The following is a 23,117-nucleotide window of genomic DNA, read 5'->3' as shown; positions in this document are numbered from 1 at the left end:
AATTGCCTCGACTTCCCTGGGCATAAAAGTATCATCGTGTTAGCCTCATGATATACGAATGCAAAAATGGTAACCTGGCTTAGAAACCTCGCGGTTAATAACTGTGGAAGTGCTTAATGAACACTAAGCTGCGAGGCGGCTCTGTCCCAGTGTGGAGATGTAATGCCAATAAGAAGAAAACAGAAGAAGAAGAAGACCTATTCGGCCAAATGTCCTAGCCGGCCAAACGACCTTTTAGGCCAAATAACCTTTTCGGCCAAATAACCTATTCGGCCAATTGACCTAATCAGTCGGATGACCCGTTCGGCCAAATGACTTTCGGCCTAATGGTTTGTTCGGCCTAGTGGCATTCGGCCAAACGATCCTTCCTCGAGCCAACTATGCTTGCAGCAGCCGCATGTTCAGTCGAGGCACTCGAACGCACTCTGTTTAGTCACTACTCGTTACTGAGGAGACTTCGACATTGTTGTTTCAAAAAAGCGAAAGTCGCAAACGTAAACATTGACTTCTTCTGCTGATTTCAGGAAGATTAGAGACTTCTGGCGATATTTTCCACTTCCGTTCGATAGAAGCAGCGGAGCGCCACCAGTTCTATGTAGTTGTTAGCTGGGAGCGGTCCTAGTTGTTGAGGAATTTGCAGGAAAAGGCATTGTTTACGTTTGCGACATTGGCCCTTATGAAACAACAGTGTCAACTTATTCGTATCGCCGCTTGGCAATGTCGTGCATTGTCGTGGGACATTGTCGTGCTTAGATGTCTGGAATAGATCTGCAAGGTAACCAGTTTCTCACCGCAGAGGGCTACTTCAGCGTGAAATTGTGTAGCAGAACTACTCAAGCTTGAGCAGATCTAAGAAAATGACTCCTAGTTCACGGCGGAGTACTCTGTGTCGCTGGCCAGATGAACCACAAACACCCTATGCTCCTGCCTTACGAGCATTCACTAACGTCACTGCTCATCGATTGGGTGCAAAAACAACTCCTGCTCGCTGGTCTCGTCCGATGATCGCACATATACGTACAATTCTGGCTTCTGCACCTTCGTAACCTGGCACGGAGGCAACCCTTCCGTTACTTCAGCAATGGCCTTTCTCAACGCCTTTGTTGATTTCTGCAGCCCTGTTTGGCTCAAGTCCCCTGATCGGAAAGTTTTACCGATGTAAGCGTACGTCCCTGTCTTTGTCTGTATGGTAACCAGGATCGTGCGACCTCAGCACCGATCCCTTCATAGTTCCATTCAATTGATCAATTGCTCGTCGAGGCATACTAGTCGCCTTGTTCTGCGACCACTTCACCAACGTCAAAGGCGTAGACAAGGAGCTACGACAGCTCTGCTCTCAGTTCAACCACAAAAAAATCTCCAGAAAGCGGCGTCATTCTGTACTAAATGTGCCACCCAGTTTAGATCAATTCCCGCAAACGCACTGTCACACGGCGGTTGTCGGCCAAGATACACTTTCAAACGATAGAGCTTATTAGATTTAAGGGAGGTTTCGGTATTTTTAACAGAATTTTCGGTTTGTTTTCAACATAATTGATAGGATTTAGAAATCTGATTTTGTTGTTTTGCTAAATGTCAATTGAGTAGTTTTGCGGGAGCTCAGAGTGGAATAAACAAAACAAAATAAAAAAATGAAAAGAAATTGACTAAATCGCGGCCGCTTTGGTGGCAAGCCGAATATACCATTTTGCCGAACAGACCATTAGGCCGAAAGTCATTTGGCAGAATGGGTCATTTGGCCGAAAGGGTCGTTTGGCTGAAAGCGTCATTTGGCCGAAAGGATCGTTTCGCTAAAAGGCTAAAAAGGTTGTTTGGCCGAAAGGGTCGTTTAGCCAGATGGGTCATTTGGCCAAAAGGGTCATTAGGCCGAAATGGGTCATTTGGCCAGAAGGGTCAATTTTCCAAAAGCGTCATTTGGCCGAAAGGGTCGTTTGGTCGAAAGGAGCAATAGGCCGAAAGGGTCATTTGGCCGAAATGGTAATTTGACCGAATAGGTAATTTTAAAAGTGAAAAATTACTCACCTCTCACTTCACGCTTCTCACTTTTTACAGTGAGAAGTAATAAATGAGAAGTGAGAAGTGAGACGTCTCCTCATTTCTCACTGTAAAAAGTGATTAGTGCGAGGTGGGTAGTGAGACGTGTCACAACTCATTTCACGCTTCACACTTTTTAGAGTGAGAAGAGAAAAAAGAGGAGTAAGAAGTAAGACGTCTCTCTTCGCATTCCTAATCTGTTACTTTTAAAATGACCTATTCGGCCAAATGACCTATTGGGCCAAATGTCCTATTCGGCCAATAGACTCTTTCGGCCAAATGACTCTTTCGCCCAAATGACCCGTTCGGCCAAATGACCCTTTCGGCCTAATGACCCTTTCGGCCAAATGATCCTTTCGGCCTAATGACCCTTTCGGCCAAACGACCCCTTCGGCCAAATGACCCTTTCGGCTAAACGACCCTTTCAGCCAAACGACCCTTTCGGCCTAATGACCCTTTCGGCTCAATAACAATTTCGGCCAAATGAGCCTTTCGGCCAAACGAACGTTTCGGTCAAATAACCCTTTCGGCCAAACGAACCTTTTGGCCAAATGACCCTTTCAGTTTAGAATTACTATGTGAAAAAATGGCTAATGTTTTTTATGGCACGGTACAACTTTGTTGCACGAGAAAGGCAAAACGATCTCTAACTCTACCAGTTCTGTAAAAAATCCAAAACTTTGTCCTAAATTACCCGAATCCTCATCAAGCACATTGTTTCGATTGCAATCTTTTCATTGGTGGCCGGTATGATGTTTGAAATAGGTTTACAAAAATGCCCCACACTCCATTCCGGCACTCAATTTAAAATTCCCATACAACACACGATATCCACACTGAACAGATAGACCCAAATTGACATCTGCACTGCATACAGTAAAACACGTTTTGCTTAGCCAGTCAGTTTTTTAACCGCTTCTTCACACTGTACACTCGAATACACGCGGTCGTTCGACCAGTATCGAGTGTTTCATCTCTCCCTGACCGAAATACTCCATTAAAGTGTTTGTCCCGTGAGCTAATTCCGGATTAATTCGTTCTGCCGTTGAGTAGGCGTCGGAGAGGAGTCCGGAGTTCAGGCATAAAAAAGCTTTCAACGAAAATTCTGCGGCTTTTCAAAGATTTCAGGAAATGCAGCTCAGATAGAGCAGATTTTTAATCAATAATCGATTAAAAGATGTTTAAGTAATTGAGGGAATTACACTAATTGCATTTTACTTTGCTATACTTTGCGTTTCTCCAAAGGGATAATAAATAAAATAGATATGGAATGATTAATACCGTAGGAGCACCACATTTAACTTTGAAAAAATTGAAAACTTGTTTTTGGTAAATTTTGGGGTAATAAAACAGGGCATGTGACAAAATCGGAAAAAAAATATTTCCAATTTTTTAAATTCATTCCACAAATATGAATCATTTTATGCCTTGGAAAGGCAAAATGCGTGAACGGTACTCATTATTTCTTGTCGAAATTGCTTATAGAATCCTTCTCAGGTACTCAGAAGTCATTCATAATAATCTACAGGCGGTGAAAGTTATTTCACGAAAATCAATGTTGTTTGCAGTATTATTTACGGAAATAAAAAGAATGAATAAAATTTTAATTTTTTTTGGGCTGGCGAAATTGGGTCGAAAACGTGATAAAATCGGGGAGTGACAAAATCGGGTCAACACTGTACCAAGAATAATTATCAAACGTTTTCGCTACATATGTTCAATTACGATTTGTCTACTGGTGTACAAAATTAAACTTCAAAACATAAAATATTTCATGTAATTACGCGACACAGTGAACATTTTACCCCATTTACATCCAACTCATCACAATTCAAACAAACGCAATAATTTCCATTTTCTAAAACTTGAAACTTACCAAGCTCTCCACGTCATCCCCACTCTCGTTGTAGTCACTGAACTTCTCGAAAGCTTTCTCCACGTCCTCCGTTGTAGGGCACTTGAAAAACTCCTCCAGCACCTTTCGCGTTTCGGAAAACTCATACAGATAGTCAAACGTTGACGAGGCCGTAATGGGTGTCGTGAAGGAGCCCGCTCCAAATGTGGGATTATCATCAGCCGTGGTGGAAATCAGTCCCAGCGATGGTTTAATTTCCGGCGTGGACCGTTTCGTGGGCATCTCCTCGAGATCTTCGCTTCGATAGTCACTGTCCAATCGTATCACGTTGAGCTTGTTCACCTCCAGCGGCGACGACTCCATTGTAGCCGCCGGGCCCGGTACACTGTTGCTGCCAATGCTTATCGTGCTGGCACTGACGGCAGCCCGTTTTGCATCGAATTCGCTTAGCAGAGCATTGGCATCGAACGTGACCGAGCTGTTCAGTCCCGAACTGACCTGCTCCAGCAGCGTGGGAGACCGCGTCGGGTGGTATGGATGGTGGTGGCCCATGCTGGCGGAACCGGTGCCTATCGGGGTGGGAGTCGTGGCCGCACTCGTATTACTATTATTCGCTGACTGTTGTTGTTGTTGGTGCTGCGATGGAATCACCCGCTGGGGGAAGCCCGGACGTGGCGGTGTCAGTAGCGATGGGGAAGTCAGGTTGAGCTTGTAGTTGGACGACATGTAGTAGGACGCGCTGTCCTCGTTCAAACTTAATCCAAACCGCCGAGGGGATCCTTCGTACTCTGTTGAGATGGAGAGAAAAGAGACAATGTTGTAGTTCAGTTTGGGAGGATCTTTGGGACGAGAAAGTGCTAAAAAGGTGGGGGAAAAGGTCTGGCGACCTTTGATTTCCTGCAACAAAACTTTCTATGGCGCATTGTGTTATACCCATGTGTCGTATTAAGACGTAACAATAACGGCAGTTACCAACTGGCGGCGGGAGCTGATGCTTTTACGTTTTGGTGCTTTGAGTTTTTTTCTGTCTGTACCTCTATACACGTGAGCGTATTATTCTGTGGAACAACAATTTCCGTTCGTTTTTTGTGATCTTTTGAGCCAAAAGGGCAGAGTTCAAATTACTTGTTGTTGTGGTTAAATTAAGTGTCATACTCAAGAATCCTAATACGGCAAAAAACTGAGTAGAAAAGAAGGACTTTATTGTTTCACATGAAATTTGGCAGAAAAGCTGGCTCTATTTATTATGTTTAATGTTTAAAAGGCAGATGATTCTGTCAATCGATGATGGTGAATTTCTCGAGCATTAATTGATAATAATAATATTATAATATTAATTTTATCATTTTATTGCCTTTTTTGTAAGCGGAAGGGAGTAGATGAAAATAATGAAGATACAGATTCGATTGATACCGCAAGCGAGCGGCAAGCGTGAAATGAAGAGAAACTGAAAATTAGCAGAAAGCTTCACTGCAAAAACTGTAATGTTTCGTTCTATTTGATTTTACATTCCTATTGTATTAATAATCGACAAATAAATTCCATTATGTGAAACATGAACAACATTTGTGTTACTCATGCTATGTATCTATACTGCAAATATATACTATGTGTGAGAACAAATAGTCAAAATTTATTAGTGAGTACACATAGAACGAATATACAACAGTTGAGAGTGAAAAAATGGCGTCCCAAGCGCATGTTTTTATTATTCGTGCTCAAAGATTTGAATTTGCAAGCAGATATACTATTTATTTTGGATGGTAAGTTTCATCAGGTTGAAAATGGACTCGTGCTTGACGTCATACTACAATTATTTTTTTCATTCTAGAAAAATAATACGACATCAATAACGAAAGATGAGCTGTCTGAAATCATATTGTGGACCGGAATTGGGAAAAGATATTCCAGCGCGACATCGTGGCGAGATTCCAATGTATGTTCAATATTCCAGATGCTAATTATCATACACGGTAAAAAATATACACGTCTATGCGAACTGTTCTGCATTTGAATATGCACTACTTTGGAATCAAATCAATATCAATAGCTGAGCTCGTCGCATTCAAAGACCACCACTTCCATTTAACGTGCACAATGTTTTGATTATAAAACAATAAAATAAAAAAATAGAATTACCTCATTTCAGATTTGAATAACATACCTTTGCTTGAAAGTCCTTCGTCTTACCATGACTCCATCTCACACTTCGAAATACCTCTTGAAATAAGCAGAACAGATGAAAGCACTGTCATCTATTTTTAGAACAACACCAATATCGCCCCACTCTTAAATCAATAGCATTGAACCTGTGAATTCAATAGCATAGCACTTTCAATTCTAGTGGAGATATTATTGGTGCTGATCGAAGTGCTAATCATTTCAACATCCAGTGAGTAGCACTTTGATCAACAGTGTTGATGTTATGGAATTGTCTGCATTCAACACACTTGTGAAAGGTGTGACACTACTTCAAAATCAAAGGAATATCATTTTCAATAATAGTGATTTTAAAGTTGATCATTCAATAGATGGAACAGTCAAATTGAGCGTGTTGATTTTTTACCGTGTACTTAATCTGATTTTACAATTTCTTTAACAGCAGGCACGAAATATTTCGGATTACCGGACGAATGTCGTCGAAAAATATTGCATTGGTTAAAGTGAAAAATTCAGGTAAAGGAACATCTCGTCGCCATCATCGTTCTCAGGAGTATGATCAAATATGCAATCGGCTGAAGAGCAATGTAAAGATGTACAACGCACTGGCTCTCGATACCAGAACGTGTCCCAGGAGTTCCAACAAAAGTGCATGCAACAAAAGTATCAATCGGGACAGCCTTACATCAATCCACGTCTGGGGAACCCTATTCTGATTGTTGCTGGTGGTGTGCACCAGAACACCTCTTGGATATGTCTTGCACAAAGTCTGGGCAAAGTCGAAGCAAACGAACAAACACATATAGAGCTGGCACTTGCTTAAAGTATAGCCAAACTCTCCGGGATTTGGTAAGCGGGTTTTCATATATCGTGCTGAAAGATACTTACCGAATGCTGTTTATAGTGTAGCAGTCCTTAAAAAACCACTATAATAGAACAGCTATAGTAATAGTAATAGGTAGTTAAAGTAGTAGTGCCGGTAACTTAAGGAATGAATAAATAATAAAATATAAATCGTATTTCTTTTAATTAGTGAATTATTTTATTTATGGAGTAAAACCATATCGATATACCTCACATCGAAAATATAAATCAATTTCATACACTTGATTTGATTTCACATATGCAAAATATTAGCAGATGAATAAACTTTATTTTTGATTAAGTATATAATTTATGTGTGGGTACAAATAATTGTAATACAAGAAGAAAGACAAAAAGGTATATGTATCACACATACACAACATTTGTATGCACAAATTGCAAAAATCTATGTGTGCGAAACATACATCGATATGAATAATTTTCTCAGTGTTGGATAGTGACGTGGTACTCACTGTACCAAAACAGGCCTGTATTGGATGAATAATTTGTTGAAAAACACCTTGCCCACAGTAACTTTCATTATTTTAAAAGAAATCCTGACCGAATATCAAATAAATTAAATTCGATTTCGTTGATGTTACAGGTTATTTGACCGAAAAAGTCATTTGACCAAATAGGCCATTAATTCAGCCAAATTTTGGCTAAAAATTCCTTTTGGCCGAAATAGTCGTTTGGAAGAAAGGGCCATTTGGCCGAAAATGACATTTGGTCGAATGTCAATCATTCGACGTCTCTTTTTCATAGTTTTCGATCAGCCAACCAATCGGCCGTCGGGAAAGTAACCAAAACCACGGACTGAGAGAACCAAATTTATGAAGTTAACCGAATTGAAGTCGATAACGCCATTACAAATTGCTTTTTATCAATGATTGGTTTACTGGCTCCTTCTTCCGACCCTCTCTCTGGGTCCAGAAAACAGACAGTCCTGAACATGCACGAGTCTCCCGTCGATTACGGCACCCTCCCGGTCTCTCCCGGGGGACAGCAACACAACGCATCACCTGGTTTCATCGCCCCTACCTTCTACTGATTCCGACCACGGCAGCACACTTGCTGCCTTCCCGACCCCCACTCTTCCGCTGGAAGTCAATCTCTGTCTCCAGTGGAACATCAACGGCTTCTGGAATAACCTCCACAACCTAGAACTGCTTACGCACGACAACCCGCCGTGGATCATTGGCCTTCAGGAGGTCAATCGGGTTGTACTTGACTTCATAAACCGCTCCCTTAGGGGAAGTACAAGCCATCAAGGTAGGTTCGAATATCCGGCACTCGGTGGCGCTAGGGGTCCATCGTGATATCTCGTTCGATGTACTTCAGCTCAACGAAGACCTTCCAGTTGTCGGAGTCCGTCTCCGAGGAAGTTATAATGTTAGCGTGGTAAATCTCTACTTATCCTGCGGCCCTCAACCAGGCATCGAAAGAAAGGTAAGCGATATCATCAACAACTCCCCCGCCCCCGTCCTCCATATGAACGCGCATCATCCAGCCTGGGGCGATCGTAGGTCTGATCCCCGTGGTATCGCTCTTATCGACTCTTTCGAGAACGTGGACCTAGAAACTTTAAACAACGGTTCGCCCACCTTCTTTAACAGCCACTCGGCCACCGCCATCGACGTGACCGCAGTCAGTCGGTCCATACTCCCATCACTTAAATAGAATGTATCCACCGACTTTTTCGGAAGCAATGTCAATTTCAATGTCAATTTCGGTCACTGTCCACGCTTCGCCCCCGGACATCACCCGGAGGCCAAGATGGCGCTACGATGCCGCCGACTGGGAGGCATATGACCACCACCTTCGACGCAAATTTGAACGAAACACACCCACAACTTTTCCCGACTTCACCAAAACCGTCCTCGATGCCGCCGTTGCCTGCATACCACAAACTAGCACTCGACCAGGACGAAAGGCACTCCGTTGGTGGTCGAACGACACGCGCCGTGTGGTTAAGGCGAGAAGGATGCTCTCCGAGCGCTGCGTAGGCTAACCGCTGATCATCCTAACAAGGCAACTGCCCTCCAGGACAATAAAGAAAAACACTATGAATGCAGGTCAGTGATTCTTGAAGCAAAGAGAAAACAGTGGGAGGATTTTCTCGACTCGGTCAACCCTGGTTGAACCGCGGCCGAACTCTGGAGAAATGTGAACGCACTCAGCGGTAAGCGAAGATCTTCCCCCATCCATCTCGACACACAGGATCGTACCATCTCCGATCCCCCGGAAGTGGCCAATGCTCTCGGAAAATATTACGCTGGTTTATTCTCCGTAAACCACTATTCAGCTCATTTTCAGCGGATTGTTGCTAGCAGATCTTCGTCTACCTCCAACTTTTGAGTTCCTCAGGATTCACAAAATGCCGACTTTAATTCTCCATTTTCCGCTCTCAAGGAGTAACGGAAAATCATCAGGTCCCGATGGGATTGGTTATCCCATGATCAAAAACCTCCCTCCCTGCGCCAAAATCCTTTCTGGACGAGTGGCGGAAAAGCATCGTTGTACCCATCCCCAAGAACAACATCTCCTCCCGAGATGTCACAAAGTACCGGCCTATTTCACTAACATCTTGTGTCTCCAAGGTCGTTGAGTGGTTAGTAAATCGTCGTCTAAGGTATAAATTAGAAGCCGATGGTAGGTTCGGCTTCCGCCAACACGCATTCCGACCAGGATTCGGCACGGGAACATACTTCGCATACCTGGGAGATGTACTACAGAACGCCTACATTGACGGCAAGCACGTGGATCTAGTTTCCTTGGATATCTCCAAGGCCTTCAACAGGACTTAGACCCCTTACGTCCTCCAGCAGTTGAAAGAGTGGGGATTTTCCGGCAACCTCCTTGCTTTTGTCCGTAATTTCCTCACAGGGCGCTCTTTTCAAGTTATGATTGGTAATCATAGTTCGAGGACCTTTCCGGAGGAAACAGGAGTTCCACAGGGATCCGTTCTAGCCGTCACGTTGTTCCTCGTGGCTATGAACGGGGTGTTTCGTTCCCTCCCCGCCAACATATATATCTACGTATATGCAGACGATATTCTGTTGGTCGTCGTTGGTGACAAGCCCGGACGTACACGGATCAAGGCACAATCCGCGGCCAGTCGTCCTCCATTGTGCTAACTCAGTAGGTTTTAATATGACAGCCAGCAAATGCGTGCGAGGACACGTCTGCAGGTGGAATCATCAAGTATCCGGACCGAGCCTTAAATTGGGTGACCAGCCCATCCCCAACAAAAAAAATTGTGAAAGTTCTCGAAATGTCCATTGATCGAATCCTCTCGTTCCTCCCGCACTTCTTTGAAGTTAAAGTAAGTTGTCGGATCAGAGTCAACCTGGTTAGGACTTTGTCTAAGCCTCATCGAACCAATAACAGGAAATTCCGATAAGAAAATTATTTTGAGCTTTTTAGTGGAATGTTTTCACTTGTCATAAGACGAGTTAATACAATCCCATTGAATTCCACCGCTTAATTGTATCTTGACAGATACGTATTTCGACCTCAACAGTAAGGCCGTCTTCAGTGTCTCGTACTTGACTTGACTCGTACTTGACGTCGAGTCAAGTACGAGACACTGAAGACGGCCTTACTGTTGAGGTCGAAATACGTATCTGTCAAGATACAATTAAGTGGTGGAATTCAATGGGATTGTATTAACTCGTTTTATGACAAGTGAGGAAATTCCGGTTAAAAATCGGAGAGGCTATCATTGATAGCTGTCTATTCTATGGCCTGGAACTGACCTGTATCGCCCACCGTAACCTCGTCGAAACTCTGTCACCGACTTTTAATTCCTACGTCCGTGCCGCCTCAGGATTGTTGCCCTCAACACCAGACGAGTCTGCCTGTACTGAGGCAGGCATCTTGTCGTTTCGACACCGTGCGCTGGCGGCATCTGCCGCAAAGCCGCTTCATTCGCCGCAACCACCTCCGGAGAATATAGGATCCCTCTCCTCACTGAAGGGGACCGGATTATGCGCACGATGGCCGACGTCGGTCTCCCCCCAGTGGCGCGAGTTCAGTGGCATGGAGCGAGGAGCTGGCACTCCTCAGCAGCCACTATAAATAACTCCATAGCTAGCAAGTTCCGCAGGGGTGATAATTCAATGGCTCTTAGAAGATCGGTGACCGAGCTCCTTTTAACAGAGATTTCTCCAACCATGAACACAGGTTTACGGATGGGTCGGTTTCGAGCCGTGGAGTCGGCATTGGGGTCACCGGGACCGGCTTCACAGTGTCAAACAGCCTCCCGGATATGTTCACCATCTTTTCGGCCGAATCAGCCGCTGCTTTCATCGCTGCCACCTATCCATCAAGGAAACCCATCCTCGCCCTGTCCGACTCTGCCAGCGTCATTTCCGCACTCCAGAGCGACGAGCCTAAGCACCCCTGGATCCAAAGCATCTTAGCGAACAATACCTTCGCTTGGGTTCCGGGGCACTGCGGAGTGCCTGGAAACATCACGGCAGATCCCCTTGCCGGAGACGGATATCAGGGCAGGCGTTTTAGGTCATCCGTCCCGTTGGGTGGCGTAAAAACCTGGATAAGGAAAGCTGTACGAGAAAACTGGGAAATTTCCTGGATTGCCACAACTTCCGGATACCTTCGGAAAATTAAGGGGACCACATCGGCATGGACAGACCTATCCAACCTCAAAGAACAGCAAATCATCTTCCGGCTCCGAACCAGACACACACGGCTCTCGCATAACTTCGACGGGAGCCCTTTTCATACAACCTGCGACGTCTGTGATGTTCGCAACACCGTGGAACATTATGTCTGTCGATGCCCCAAATATCAGGCTCTCAGGGATACCTACGGGATATCTGCTAGCATCAGGGATGCACTATCCGACAACGCTGCTAGCACCGCCGCCCTCATCACTTTTTTAAAAGATGGGCGCCTATACAAACTAATTTAACGGCTTCACTGGGACCCCGAGATCAATCTTGGGAGCAAGTTCCCACAACTCGAGGCTTCCAGGCATTCCATGGTTACCCCAAGGCTATAAGGAACATTTGCGGAATTTCACTTCCATTTCGAAGTCGGATGGCCAGAGGGAATGAGAGGCTTAACCGCGACTTTAAGGGTGAGTCTCCTGCCTCAAGCCATTTAAATTATCTCCAGAGAGCAGCGCACTCAACGTTACCTGAACCTATTTTATTACTACCAACGTTTACGTGGATTCTCCGTTCTTCCTTTCCTGTAGTTGTATTATTTTAACTTTATTGTCTGTTTTGTTACGTCATAGTTTCCTCTCATCGACCATTTTTAGTCATTAACCACTTCTACTCAAATTTTAAAGTGTTAGTATTAAGTTTACAAATGTTAATATTAAGTTCATTTGAATTAAAATTTGCCATTGAAAGGTACCACGGTTGGACCTGAGGGCGGCAATCCTGCCCCCTCCCCCTGCCAAGTGCCCCTGGCCTTGGTACTCTCGACGAGTGAAGAACTTAAAATTTAAAAATTCACATAAAGAAAGGAAAAAAACTGATGGAAAAATAGTAAGAGATAACCGTCGAATGACTGATGTTGGCGCTAAAACTGGAATGTCCTCTTCTACAGGTTTTTGGAATGTCCTTTTCTACAAGGTCTTGGAAGCGGCCAGTCGTCAATCATTTTATATTTATATTTCGCTTCCTAATAAAAAAATCACGATAAAAAACCTGCCGAATATCTGAGAAGTACTTATATAACTTAAAAAAATAAATAAAAAAAACTGTCGAATGATTAGTTTTGACATTTCTACATGTTCTCCTGAGGTAATCCGAGGGTTCTGGAAGCGATCAGAGCAATCGATCCGTGTCGTAACCATGGGAGGGGGGGTTATTAACCCATCCACCATCCACCACCCACCACCCCGAAACCAAATTTTTAGAATGGAAATTTCATTTAAAGTCTCATATACTTTGTCCCACTTCTTCATTGGCATTACATCCCCCACTGGGACATTGCCGCCTCACCGCTTAGTGTTCATTAAGCACTTCCACAGTTATTAATTGCGATGTTTCTAAGCCAAGTTACAATTTCTGCATTCGTATATCGTGAGGCTAACACGACGATACTTTTATTACTTTTTGCCTTTCTCGTATACAAAGTATACGTAAAGGCTATAGGATCACTCCAAAACCGAACTTTTGATAGAAGGCTCGGAGACCCATAGTGTTATATACCAATCGACTCAGTTCGACGAATTGAGGTGATGTCTGTATGTGTGTATGTATGTGTGTGTGTGTGTGTGTACAAAAATGTGAGACACACTTTTTGGTACTTAGCATTATTCAAGTTGCAGTCGACGCGGATTGCGGTCTAGTTGTTTCCTATTGAAAATTGGCCCGATCGGTCATTGCGTTTCAAAGTTATTGAAAAAACATTGTTTTTCTACCAAGGGTCCCCCCTTGGGAAAAAAATTTCAAAAACGAAAAAGAAATTTTTTTTCTTGGGTTGCAGCAATGCATTCAAATGACCACATATGCATATAAATTGACGAAAAAAGTAAAATCTATCCCCCTAAAGTGCTATTTCGACCTCGCTTATGTGTTTTTCTTATCATTCTAATGCGCGAGAAAGGCACCACCAACGCTAGGTGGATTGATCTGGATTTTTGCTAATCACATTTGTGTGGAGAGACGAGCTCGGTGGTCTAGTGGTTACCGCTTCTGCCTTATAAGTAGGAGGTGGTGGGTTCAATTCCAGGCTCGTCCCTTTCCTACTTTGTATTTCTATCTTGGTGCTTACAGTGTTTCACGTTCTACCAAAACGATTCCTATTGTTGTAACCTTCCACACTAACAAATCCAAAACCTCCCGTGGCTATGAGAGGTCGTAGAGTTCTCCGCATCTTTCTTAAGTAGGTGTCCAACTAACCATCCTTCGCCTTCCTCAGCATTCGCAAGGACGTGGCCAGGACAGATCTCGACTATTGGAGAGTGCATTGCTTCCATCTAAGAGATAGCGATTAGTCCCAAATCAATATCTGTGGTAACGGATGAAAGTGATGCTACTCTCATACAATAGTTCAGGCTCAGTTCAGGCACCTACGAATTTGTGCGAAATGTTCAATGCTAATGCTAATCACATTTTTGTGGATTACCTCTCGTGTATCGTTGAAACGTCAAGTTTGAAGTACCAAAATATCGACTGTAGAACTTAAAATATTGTTAAGTACAACCTGAAAATCTACTCTGTTCATTTTATGATGATTAAGGACAAGGTTGGTGCAGTATATAAGATGGCCGCTAATACTGATCGGTTTCTAAAACTGCATGGCGAATTTATTCTTTAAAAACAATTTTACTCATCTAATCTTTACTTTGAAGCCATATTATGCTATGAATATCATAAAATATCAGACACCATTGTCCCATGTTGAAGAAATGTCGTGCTTTTCGATATTCCAGAGTTCAAATTACACAAATTGAAGCGATGTTTTGCAAAAAGTGTTTGTAACCCTTTAAGTCTTCGATTTGACAATTTTTACAGTACTTTATTATCGACGTATCAATCAAGCATCAACGCAGCGGAGCAAGTTCATTAAGGTGACTTGCGGTGGCACTCCAATCTCTTTGTAGTTGTATCATAAAAATCATCAACTTAGGATTAGTAGTCGTGAGAAACTTGACTACCAACACCTACCAATCCACAAGGCAGACAAAAATAACCAACAACTTTTTTTTGTTAACATTCGATTACCGTAAACATTGCATTAATGTGAACCATTTCAGTCTGAGTTGTACGCAGGGTTACTCAATACGGTTTAACTATGACATAAACTAACGAAATGTGTCCGAAAATCAACAGATTAGCTTTGATTTACGTTGATATTTATGTTTTATTTTTTCATGATGCTAGCTGTTTATGTTCACATCTCGTGACATTGTTGCCAGCTGTCCAAACACACCAATAGACGTTCCAAAGTAGAATAATGGTGATATATTTATTACATTAATAGATAACATGTTGAAGGGACATTTATTATTTTTTTCAAAATTTTAGATGTTTTCAATATGATTTCAAAGAATTTCATGTTGACATCACTGCCTGCTGCGATAGGTAATGATCAATGACTGCTTGCATACGACGCTGCCGACGACGAGCAACCGACGACGTCGTTGGCATGCGCGGTGGGAAGAGGAAATTTTTTCACTTAGTTTTATTTTCATTGAATCGACGCCAAATGTGCACCAAATGATTCGATTATTTTGTCAATAAGTAGGTTTAGGTTCAAACTTAGTTCTGATACTTTTTCTTGTTAAATGGTGGTCAGGTTTGATTTTTTTTAAATAAAACTAATTTGATCGGTGCTATTCTCAGTGAGGAGGTGGGTAATTGTAAGATTGTGTTGGTGAGCCGCAGGGTAGCCATTCTGAATGACACCGTAAGAGGCCTTAAATTGTTCTCTTCTGCAATCAGTATCACAAGAATCTTATCTAAGTCTTTTAGAAATACTGGAAAGCTTCTCGAAGGTTTGAATTTTGGAATATAGAGACTTTCCTAAAGAAAACCAGTAACGAAAAAATCAGTTCAATCAAAGGTAATTGCCTATTTCCGGGGATTAAACCACCCGACTTGGACGTTAATTTACAATGTTATGAAAACTCATATGTGAATATGTACATTATGTGGAAGATATTGATTTGGAAAATGTATTGGAGGTAACCACTTTCCCTTCGATGGGACTCGAACCCATGACCCTACAGTACGCTAGACTGGTGCTTTAACCAACTAAGCTACGAAGGACCTCCGTCGGCCTTCGCAACCTAGCGGCTACTGAACGAGCTCGAGATTCCCAAATTGGACGCATAGTCAAATCACTCGCAATCCATTTCCAATCCGGTCGGGTCTGAGCTTGACGACCGACTGGCGAATAGCTTACACAACCTCACTTGATCAGTACCGTTGCTGATGAAGAATGTGTATAGCCGCCAGACATTCTAAATACTCACGCTCCTCTAATGTGGACGTGTACTATACACATGTGGAAGTATTGGCTTGAGAAATGGATTGCGAGTGATTTGACTATGCGTCCAATTTGGGAATCTCGAGCTCGTTCAATAGCCGCTAGGTTGCGAAGGCCGACGGAGGTCATTCGTAGCTTAGTTGGTTAAAGCACCAGTCTAGCGTACTGTAGGGTCATGGGTTCGAGTCCCATCGAAGGGAAAGTGGTTACCTCCAATACATTTTCCAAATCAATATCTTCCTTATAACGTACATATTCACATATGAGTTTTCATAACAACGAAAAAATATTTTTCGCTCAGACTAGCTTTGAACTATTGACGTTGCTAATGAAAGGCCCCACCAATACCTCGCATCTATAATCACTTCTTTGCATGTTTTGTGGAAAGTGGGAGTTATATGCTGCTTTTTGTCAATCACACCTTCTTTGACATTAGTTGAATTTCTTCTACCTAGTACCTTTTGGACAAAGACTCAAACAGCATGGCCAGTAAACGTATCCCAATAGTAACCCGCTTTTCATTCATGCTAAGCAAATCCGCCACGCAAAGTGATGCAAACAACAGCAAGCAGCAGATTGCAGTGATGCTGGAACAAAAAGTATGCTTCTATACCCAAAAGGAACTGCATATTTTAACACTACCGCAATATAAGGACAAACCACAACGATAGGATATTTTACCCTATATATTATCCAGCGCTAACCCATTAATTACTTTATATGTGCGCTGTTTTGACCGTTCTAATGAACTCTGTTCGATACATTTTATAAGGGCAAGTGGGACCTAAAAAAAACGCTAGTTCCGCAAAATTGTTTACGCATACGCATGCACTCAGAAAACATGGTATTTCTTGCTTGTTAAGCACCCACTTAGCCTTCACGGATCTGGCTGAAATTTTTACAGTAACCTTACTGTGCATATATAAGAGAAAATATCAATATTGTTTGAAGAATATTCAAACTCGGCATGTTCCTTGGCTTTGTCATATTTTTGTTTCCTCCTTACTGCTATTGTAATGCGATTATTGCCAAACCTTTTGCGCGAAATGCAGCAGTAACGAAAACCAATCCCCCAGCTTTGCATACAAGTATCGTCATTGTACCACCTCGATTTCAGTTCAAGGATATCGTCCACATTTGCCCTTTCAGCAATAATGGCGTGGAGATTTGCTCTGCCGTAGAATGTGAACAAACATAAAGGATTCCCCGACTGTGTGTTACATTGTTTGCTTTCGCTTTATAAATTGGATTTTGATATCATTTCTCAATCCGAATCCCCCCTCTTCTATATCTTTGTACTCGCTTTTCGCACTGACACCGGATTCCGAGTGAACGAAAATTCATATGAGTAGATATCTATGCCGAAGGCTTACAATGCTGAAGGAACAGAGGTGTGAGGTCTGGAAATCTGATAGCTCTTACCGAAAGTGGCAACCACTATTCGATGTGGCTACGAGTTATGTGCATATCAGGGTGATTCAAGGAATTCGTATTTGATGTACAACATACTTTGAATTCTGAACGTCTGTTAAAAATTTATTCATCTTCTATTTAAAGGTTAATGTTCACTGTGACATTTCCATTAATATTGATACAGTTGAGATTGAGACTCATAATTAGGTTCAACTGTGGATCTTTCATTATGACCGCCCTAATATACAAAGTGTGGTGCCGGCTGCAAAGTATAGGATTGACGCATCTGCCCGGTTGGATATATGTCGCAAATGGCGAATGTTGGCAGTGAAACAGACCATATGCAATTCGATTGGCGAGGCTTCATTTGGAAAATGGTACCCTTTTCATCTATATTGGCTAGATATAAGCTCTCAGATTGATTTAACTAATGGTGAAAAGCAATGAATCTATGACAAAAGATCACAAGGGACAAAAGGTCGAAAAACAATACGACAGGCAAAAGAGACAAAAGGTAGAATAGTAACATGACGAAAGGGACAAAATATCGAAAGGGACGAAAGATCGACAAAAGTTCAAAAAGGACAAAAGGTCGATAAAGAACAAGTTGATAACAAGTTGGGTGTATTCCAAAGGAATTTGTTAAATGCATTTAACTTCCAGCAGAAGTAATACTCTCATCTCATCAATCAAAATTGAAGAACAAGCAATTATCAAAAATGAAGTAAGAAATTAAAAAAATAATAAAATCTGTATGGTGCGAGATTGATTCTCTCCGTTTCAGTTTTTTGTCTATTTCGACCTTTTGCTCCTTTTGACTTTTTGTTCTGTTCGACCTTTTGTCTCTTTCGACCTTTCGACATTTTGTCCTTTTCGATCATTTGTCCCTTCGACTTTTTGTCTTTCGGCCTTTTGTCCCTAACCCAAACGCAATATTATTAAGAGTTTTAATCAATCAAAACACACACTAAATGAAGCTTTCTTTCTGATTTCTTGGATTGCCGATCCCCCCTTTTGGCGATACTGGATGCTACATTGTCGCCATGTTTTATCTAAGTAAAATAGACTTCCGTGTGTAAGGAATTCTATACGCAAATGAATTTAAAATGGAATCGTTCATCGCTCTAATGTGGAAAACGTTTATTTTAGTTTCAGTTTCCATATTAATGAATGATATCGATATTATTATCAGATAATGCATTTAAACCTCTGTATGGCATGCAATATACCCAAACTTGACGGAACCGAATAATCGTAGATGTTAAGATGTTAACTTTATGTAGATTTTCTAGGACGTGAATTTGATACTTAATTATGAGTGTCATGATACGCTATTTTATTATGCCAGGTTTTAATTTGTTCCATGTACTATTTCCCTCCCGGGACTAACTACCTATTTAATTGCACGAACGAATTTTACCTCATTAGCGACTGGCAACAAAAGAAATCCTTCCACCAAAGCTGGGTGAATGCTTTGAATATTTGCTTGGTGGAAAACCTTCCAATTCATCAAACGTAACCAAACCATTCATTCTATTCAACCTAAATAAGCGTGACAACAATGAAAGCTAACTTCCAGTCTTGCCATGCGTCGCAAACCTTCCAACAGTATTCCACAACTAACTACCTACATGAGAAGCTCCCCAAGCAATGTTGTGCGACGGATAGAGTCAGGAATGCCAAAGGTACCGCACCACAAACAGAAAGTCATAAAATTCTATTGAAGAAAAGAGATCCTACCGCATAGAAAAAACCACTGACAAAACCGTTTCATAGCGCGACTGCGAAATAGTGAACCATCCTGGGCATCCGAATTGAGGGAAACTGACAAAGACACCTCACATATCTGCTACACCGCAAAACCAAATATGCCGCTTGCTTGTTGCTGGAGACAAGCTTTCCGTTAAACACTTATCTTCTACCATACGTAGATGGGATGGTAGGATGGGTCACACCGTGTGGGCTTAGCATATACGATGGTGAAGTATTTATGGTCGTGTCTAGCTTGGCAGTCAGAGTCGACTTATCTAGTGACACGACGCAAAAACAAAGAGATCACAAATATATGGACAGAAAATTATTATTAAACTTCTCACGCCTAATATCAGAAGGGCGTAACAGTGATCGATTCATCGTTTTCATATGTATTGTCTTTGGCATGGCAAATGCTGGGTAATGCGTATCATTAGTGCCTCGCGTACCTGAAGAAGAAACAGACCCCATTTCGCAGTCCTTAACCTCTTACCCAACAACTCCTGTCCCTACTTTCTCTTGGTTCCAGCCGGGGTACGAGCAACGTTAGAAAAGATCGGGTATACAACCCCGATGGGAACAACACTCGTATGCTGACAGACAGCCGGAGGTGCAAATCTGATCCAGCGTCTGTTTTCCTTGTTAAGGGGGCTGATAATCGTCCGAGTGCCAACGAGGGACTCTAAGCAAAACTGCTGCTTCAACGCGATGTAGGCAGCGTAACCCTGGTGAAGAAGCCTACCGAAGATTGTACAGTTACCAAGAACAGCAACAGTAGAGTAAATGGATGGATTCAATGGATGGACGCGGCAACGAATAAGAGACAACGAATGTAAAGTCGAATCTTAGAACGTAAGAACTTTGAATGAATGTTGGCATGGCTAATGCCAACCCGTATGTGTTGGCGTCCTGGCTTGTGAGCGGCAGAAGGTTGGCGTAAGCTAGGCTGCTATCCAGGAACAAATAATCCAAAACCGGTGAACGTGAATTCCGAGTGTTGGATCCTACCACAAACTTCTCATTCAAGTACCACATCTATGTACTATCGCAGTAGTGACATCAGACCTGAGCGTGGAGTTGGCTTTATGGTGATCGAGATGCAAATGATGTGAGTAACTCAGTGGAACCCGAGAAGTGACCGTGTCTTTGCCCCAACGAATGATAAGTCTGATGACGTGAAGAATGAGTTCTATGAGAGCCTTGATAAGGCCTACGGAGAGTACCCAACATACGATGTAACGATTGTCATCAGGGATGAAAAGGCTCAGATCGGGAGAGAAAACTACCCGAGCCTTCATTCCGTTACCAACGATAATGGTCTGCAACTTGTGACCTTTGCTGCTACTAAAGGGGTTGCAATCTGCAGTACCCATTTTGCACGAAAGAATATCCGCAGATACACCAGGCAACATACGAGAGGCGACACTTGCTCACAGATAGACCACCAACCATGACCATGTACGGAGAATCCATCGAGGAGGTCAAATTGACTGCAGCCTATTCGATCAGTCCAGTGGAGGAATGGTTGCACAGCAAGAAGCTCCAGGCGACAATTAGAGTCGACGGCTGCGACATCACCTCCAAGAGATCTCTGAAACAATTGGGGTGATGCTCGACGATAAAGTTGAGCTTTAAAAGTCACGTCGACTACGCCTGCAAGCACGCGTCAACGGCGATAGCGGCACTATCGAGGATGATGGCGAACAGCTCTAGGGTATGCTCCCACAAGCGCAGGTTGCTGGCAAGCGTGGCGGATTCAATACTACGATACGGAGGTCCAGCCTGGGGATCGTCGTTGAGTGTTAACTGCAACGTACGAAAGCTGGAGAGTACTAATAGGCTAATGTGCCTGAGAGTCATCAGCGCATATCGCACCGTATCTCACGAAGCGGCATGTGAACTCGCAGGCATGATGCCTATGAAACTGGTGGTGGAGGAAGACGAGGAGTGCTACGCCCTCAGGGACACCGATAACGCTCGAAGGAATATCAAGGCAGCAACGGTAGCCAAATGGCAGAGGGAGTGGGACAACTTGGCTAAGGGAAGGTGGACCCATCGCCTAGTCCCAAGTGCGTCGGCATGGATTAGCAGACCTCATGGGAGCTAAACTTTGGCTTGACCCAGTTCTTAACAGGCCACGGATGCTTTAAGTGGTACCTACACAGGTTCGGACAGACGGCTTCTCCCGGGGGCAGCAGGGACAGCAGGGACAGCATGATGTCCAAGGGCTTGACGACCCCTCCCCAGCTGTCTGCGAGTCAGGGAGAACTGCCTAGGGCGTGGTGGGATTTAGCAGTGGGCTCTGCTAAAATCCCTCCCAAAAAACCACAAGTGCCCGTAAGCGGACTCTATCAAAGCGACTGTGTGCCGCTTCAAAAGCACAAGCCCAGGGAGTGCCAATTGGCATGTGGAGTGTCCCTACTTCGGTAGGGTAGTGCGTGAGCTGCTTCGGCAGGGAGTGAGTGATCTGTTTGTGCTGAGGCAGGAGTGTCATAGCGCGTCACCGCTATTGTCACCTCGAAGCGCAGCAGAAGTCTGAGTATGGACTGCACATGCTAAGGTAAGAGTGTCGTAGCGTAGTATGGTTGATTGGTCCCTACATACCGCTATCGACACCTCGAGGCATGGCAGTGGAGTGTTAGAGTGAGTTGTGGAGTGTACCTACTTCGGTAGGGTAGCGCGTGAGCTGCTTCGGCAGGGAGTGAGTGATCTGGTTGTGCTGAGGCAGGAGTGTCATAGCGTGTCGCCGCCGCTATTGTCACCTCGAAGCGCAGCAGAAGTCTGAGTATGGACTGCACATGCTGAGGTAGGAGTCGAGGTATCCATCGACACCTCGAGGCATTGCAGTGGAGTGTTAGAGTGAGCACCCGAAAAAGGGTCACATGGAGCGAATGGTCTTTGGAGAAGCTGCTTCGGCGGCAGGGTAGCAGTGGGTTGAACCCACACACCTACAGTTGTGCACATGTGGTGCATGGGGAGTGTCCCTGCTTCGGCAGGGTAGCGTGTGGTCTGCTTCGGCAGTGGTGTGATCGATCTGCTCATGCTGAGGCAGGAGTGTCGTAGCGTAATATCTGTAGGCCCAGGCAGTTACCGCTATCGACACCTCAAAGCGCAGCAGAAGTCTGAGTATGGACTGCACATGCTGAGGTAGGAGTCGAGGTACCTTCTCGACACCTCGAGGCATGGCAGTGGAGTGTTAGAGTGAGCACCCGAAATAGGGTTACATGGAGCGAATGGTCTTTGGAGAAGCTGCTTCGGCGGCAGGGTAGCAGTGGGTTGTACCCACACACCTACACACCTACACACACCTTGATCTGCCCGTGCTGAGGCAGGAGTGTCGTAGCGTAATATCTGTAGGCCCAGGCAGTTACCGCTATTGACACCTCGAGGCATGGCAGCGGAGCGCCCGGGAGAGCATCCAAGTAAGACTCAAATGGAGTGAATGGTGTGCGAGCACCCAAGTCAGTCTCGCGTGGGACGAGTGCCTGTGTGAGCGATAATGAGCGAGTACGCTTAGTACTGCCGTCCCCCAGAAGTAGTACTGCGAGGTAGTTCCTGGGGGAAACGATGGTGGAGCCCAAGGGAGTTTAGTCGGTATTACCGGTATGGTCGAGTCCGACACTCCAGTACACTTCCGTGTGGTAGTTTGGCAACTACAATGCACGTGTACTGGGTTAGTGTGTAAATGCATTCTCCCCTGTAAAAAAAAAAAAAAAAAAGACGGCTTCTCCCGCCTGTCCGCAATGCCCAGACGTTACAGAAATGGCTGAACACATCCTGTTCACATGCCCGCGGTTCGAAACGGCGTGCAATGTTGGAAGCATGTGGAATGGACACAACAACCGATAACATCGTCAGAAAAATGTGCCAGAGCCCAGAACAGTGGAGAGCGGTCGCAAGAGCGACGTCCAGGATAGCCGACATCCTACAACGAAGTTGGCGAATAGAGCAGCAGCAGGCAGCCTTTACGGATAGCGGACCATGAGTACTCCGCCACGGAAGTCGTGAATATATATGTCGATAATGAATGGGAACGCCAGCGCCAGCTACCGCGCGTAGCCTC

General features: G+C 43.8%; 1 protein-coding gene across 3 annotated transcripts in view; it reads right to left on the bottom strand.

The window, feature by feature from the left end:
- The window catches only part of LOC134205676 (serine-rich adhesin for platelets-like), a 199,065-nt gene that overhangs the window by 58,162 nt on the left and 117,786 nt on the right, over window positions 1-23,117 (bottom strand). For all 3 annotated transcript variants that reach the window (XR_009978176.1, XR_009978177.1, XM_062681188.1), the window contains exon 3: window positions 3,911-4,677. Coding sequence is in view for 1 of the 3 variants with exons in the window: in XM_062681188.1 (XP_062537172.1) it covers window positions 3,911-4,677 (767 nt within the window). In the remaining 2 variants the exon portion in view is untranslated. The remainder of the gene's footprint in view (window positions 1-3,910; window positions 4,678-23,117) is intronic.

The sequence above is a fragment of the Armigeres subalbatus genome, chromosome 1 (genome assembly GCF_024139115.2).
Source record: "Armigeres subalbatus isolate Guangzhou_Male chromosome 1, GZ_Asu_2, whole genome shotgun sequence".
NCBI lineage: Eukaryota > Metazoa > Arthropoda > Insecta > Diptera > Culicidae > Armigeres > Armigeres subalbatus.
This window is presented reverse-complemented; position numbering and strand designations above follow the sequence as displayed.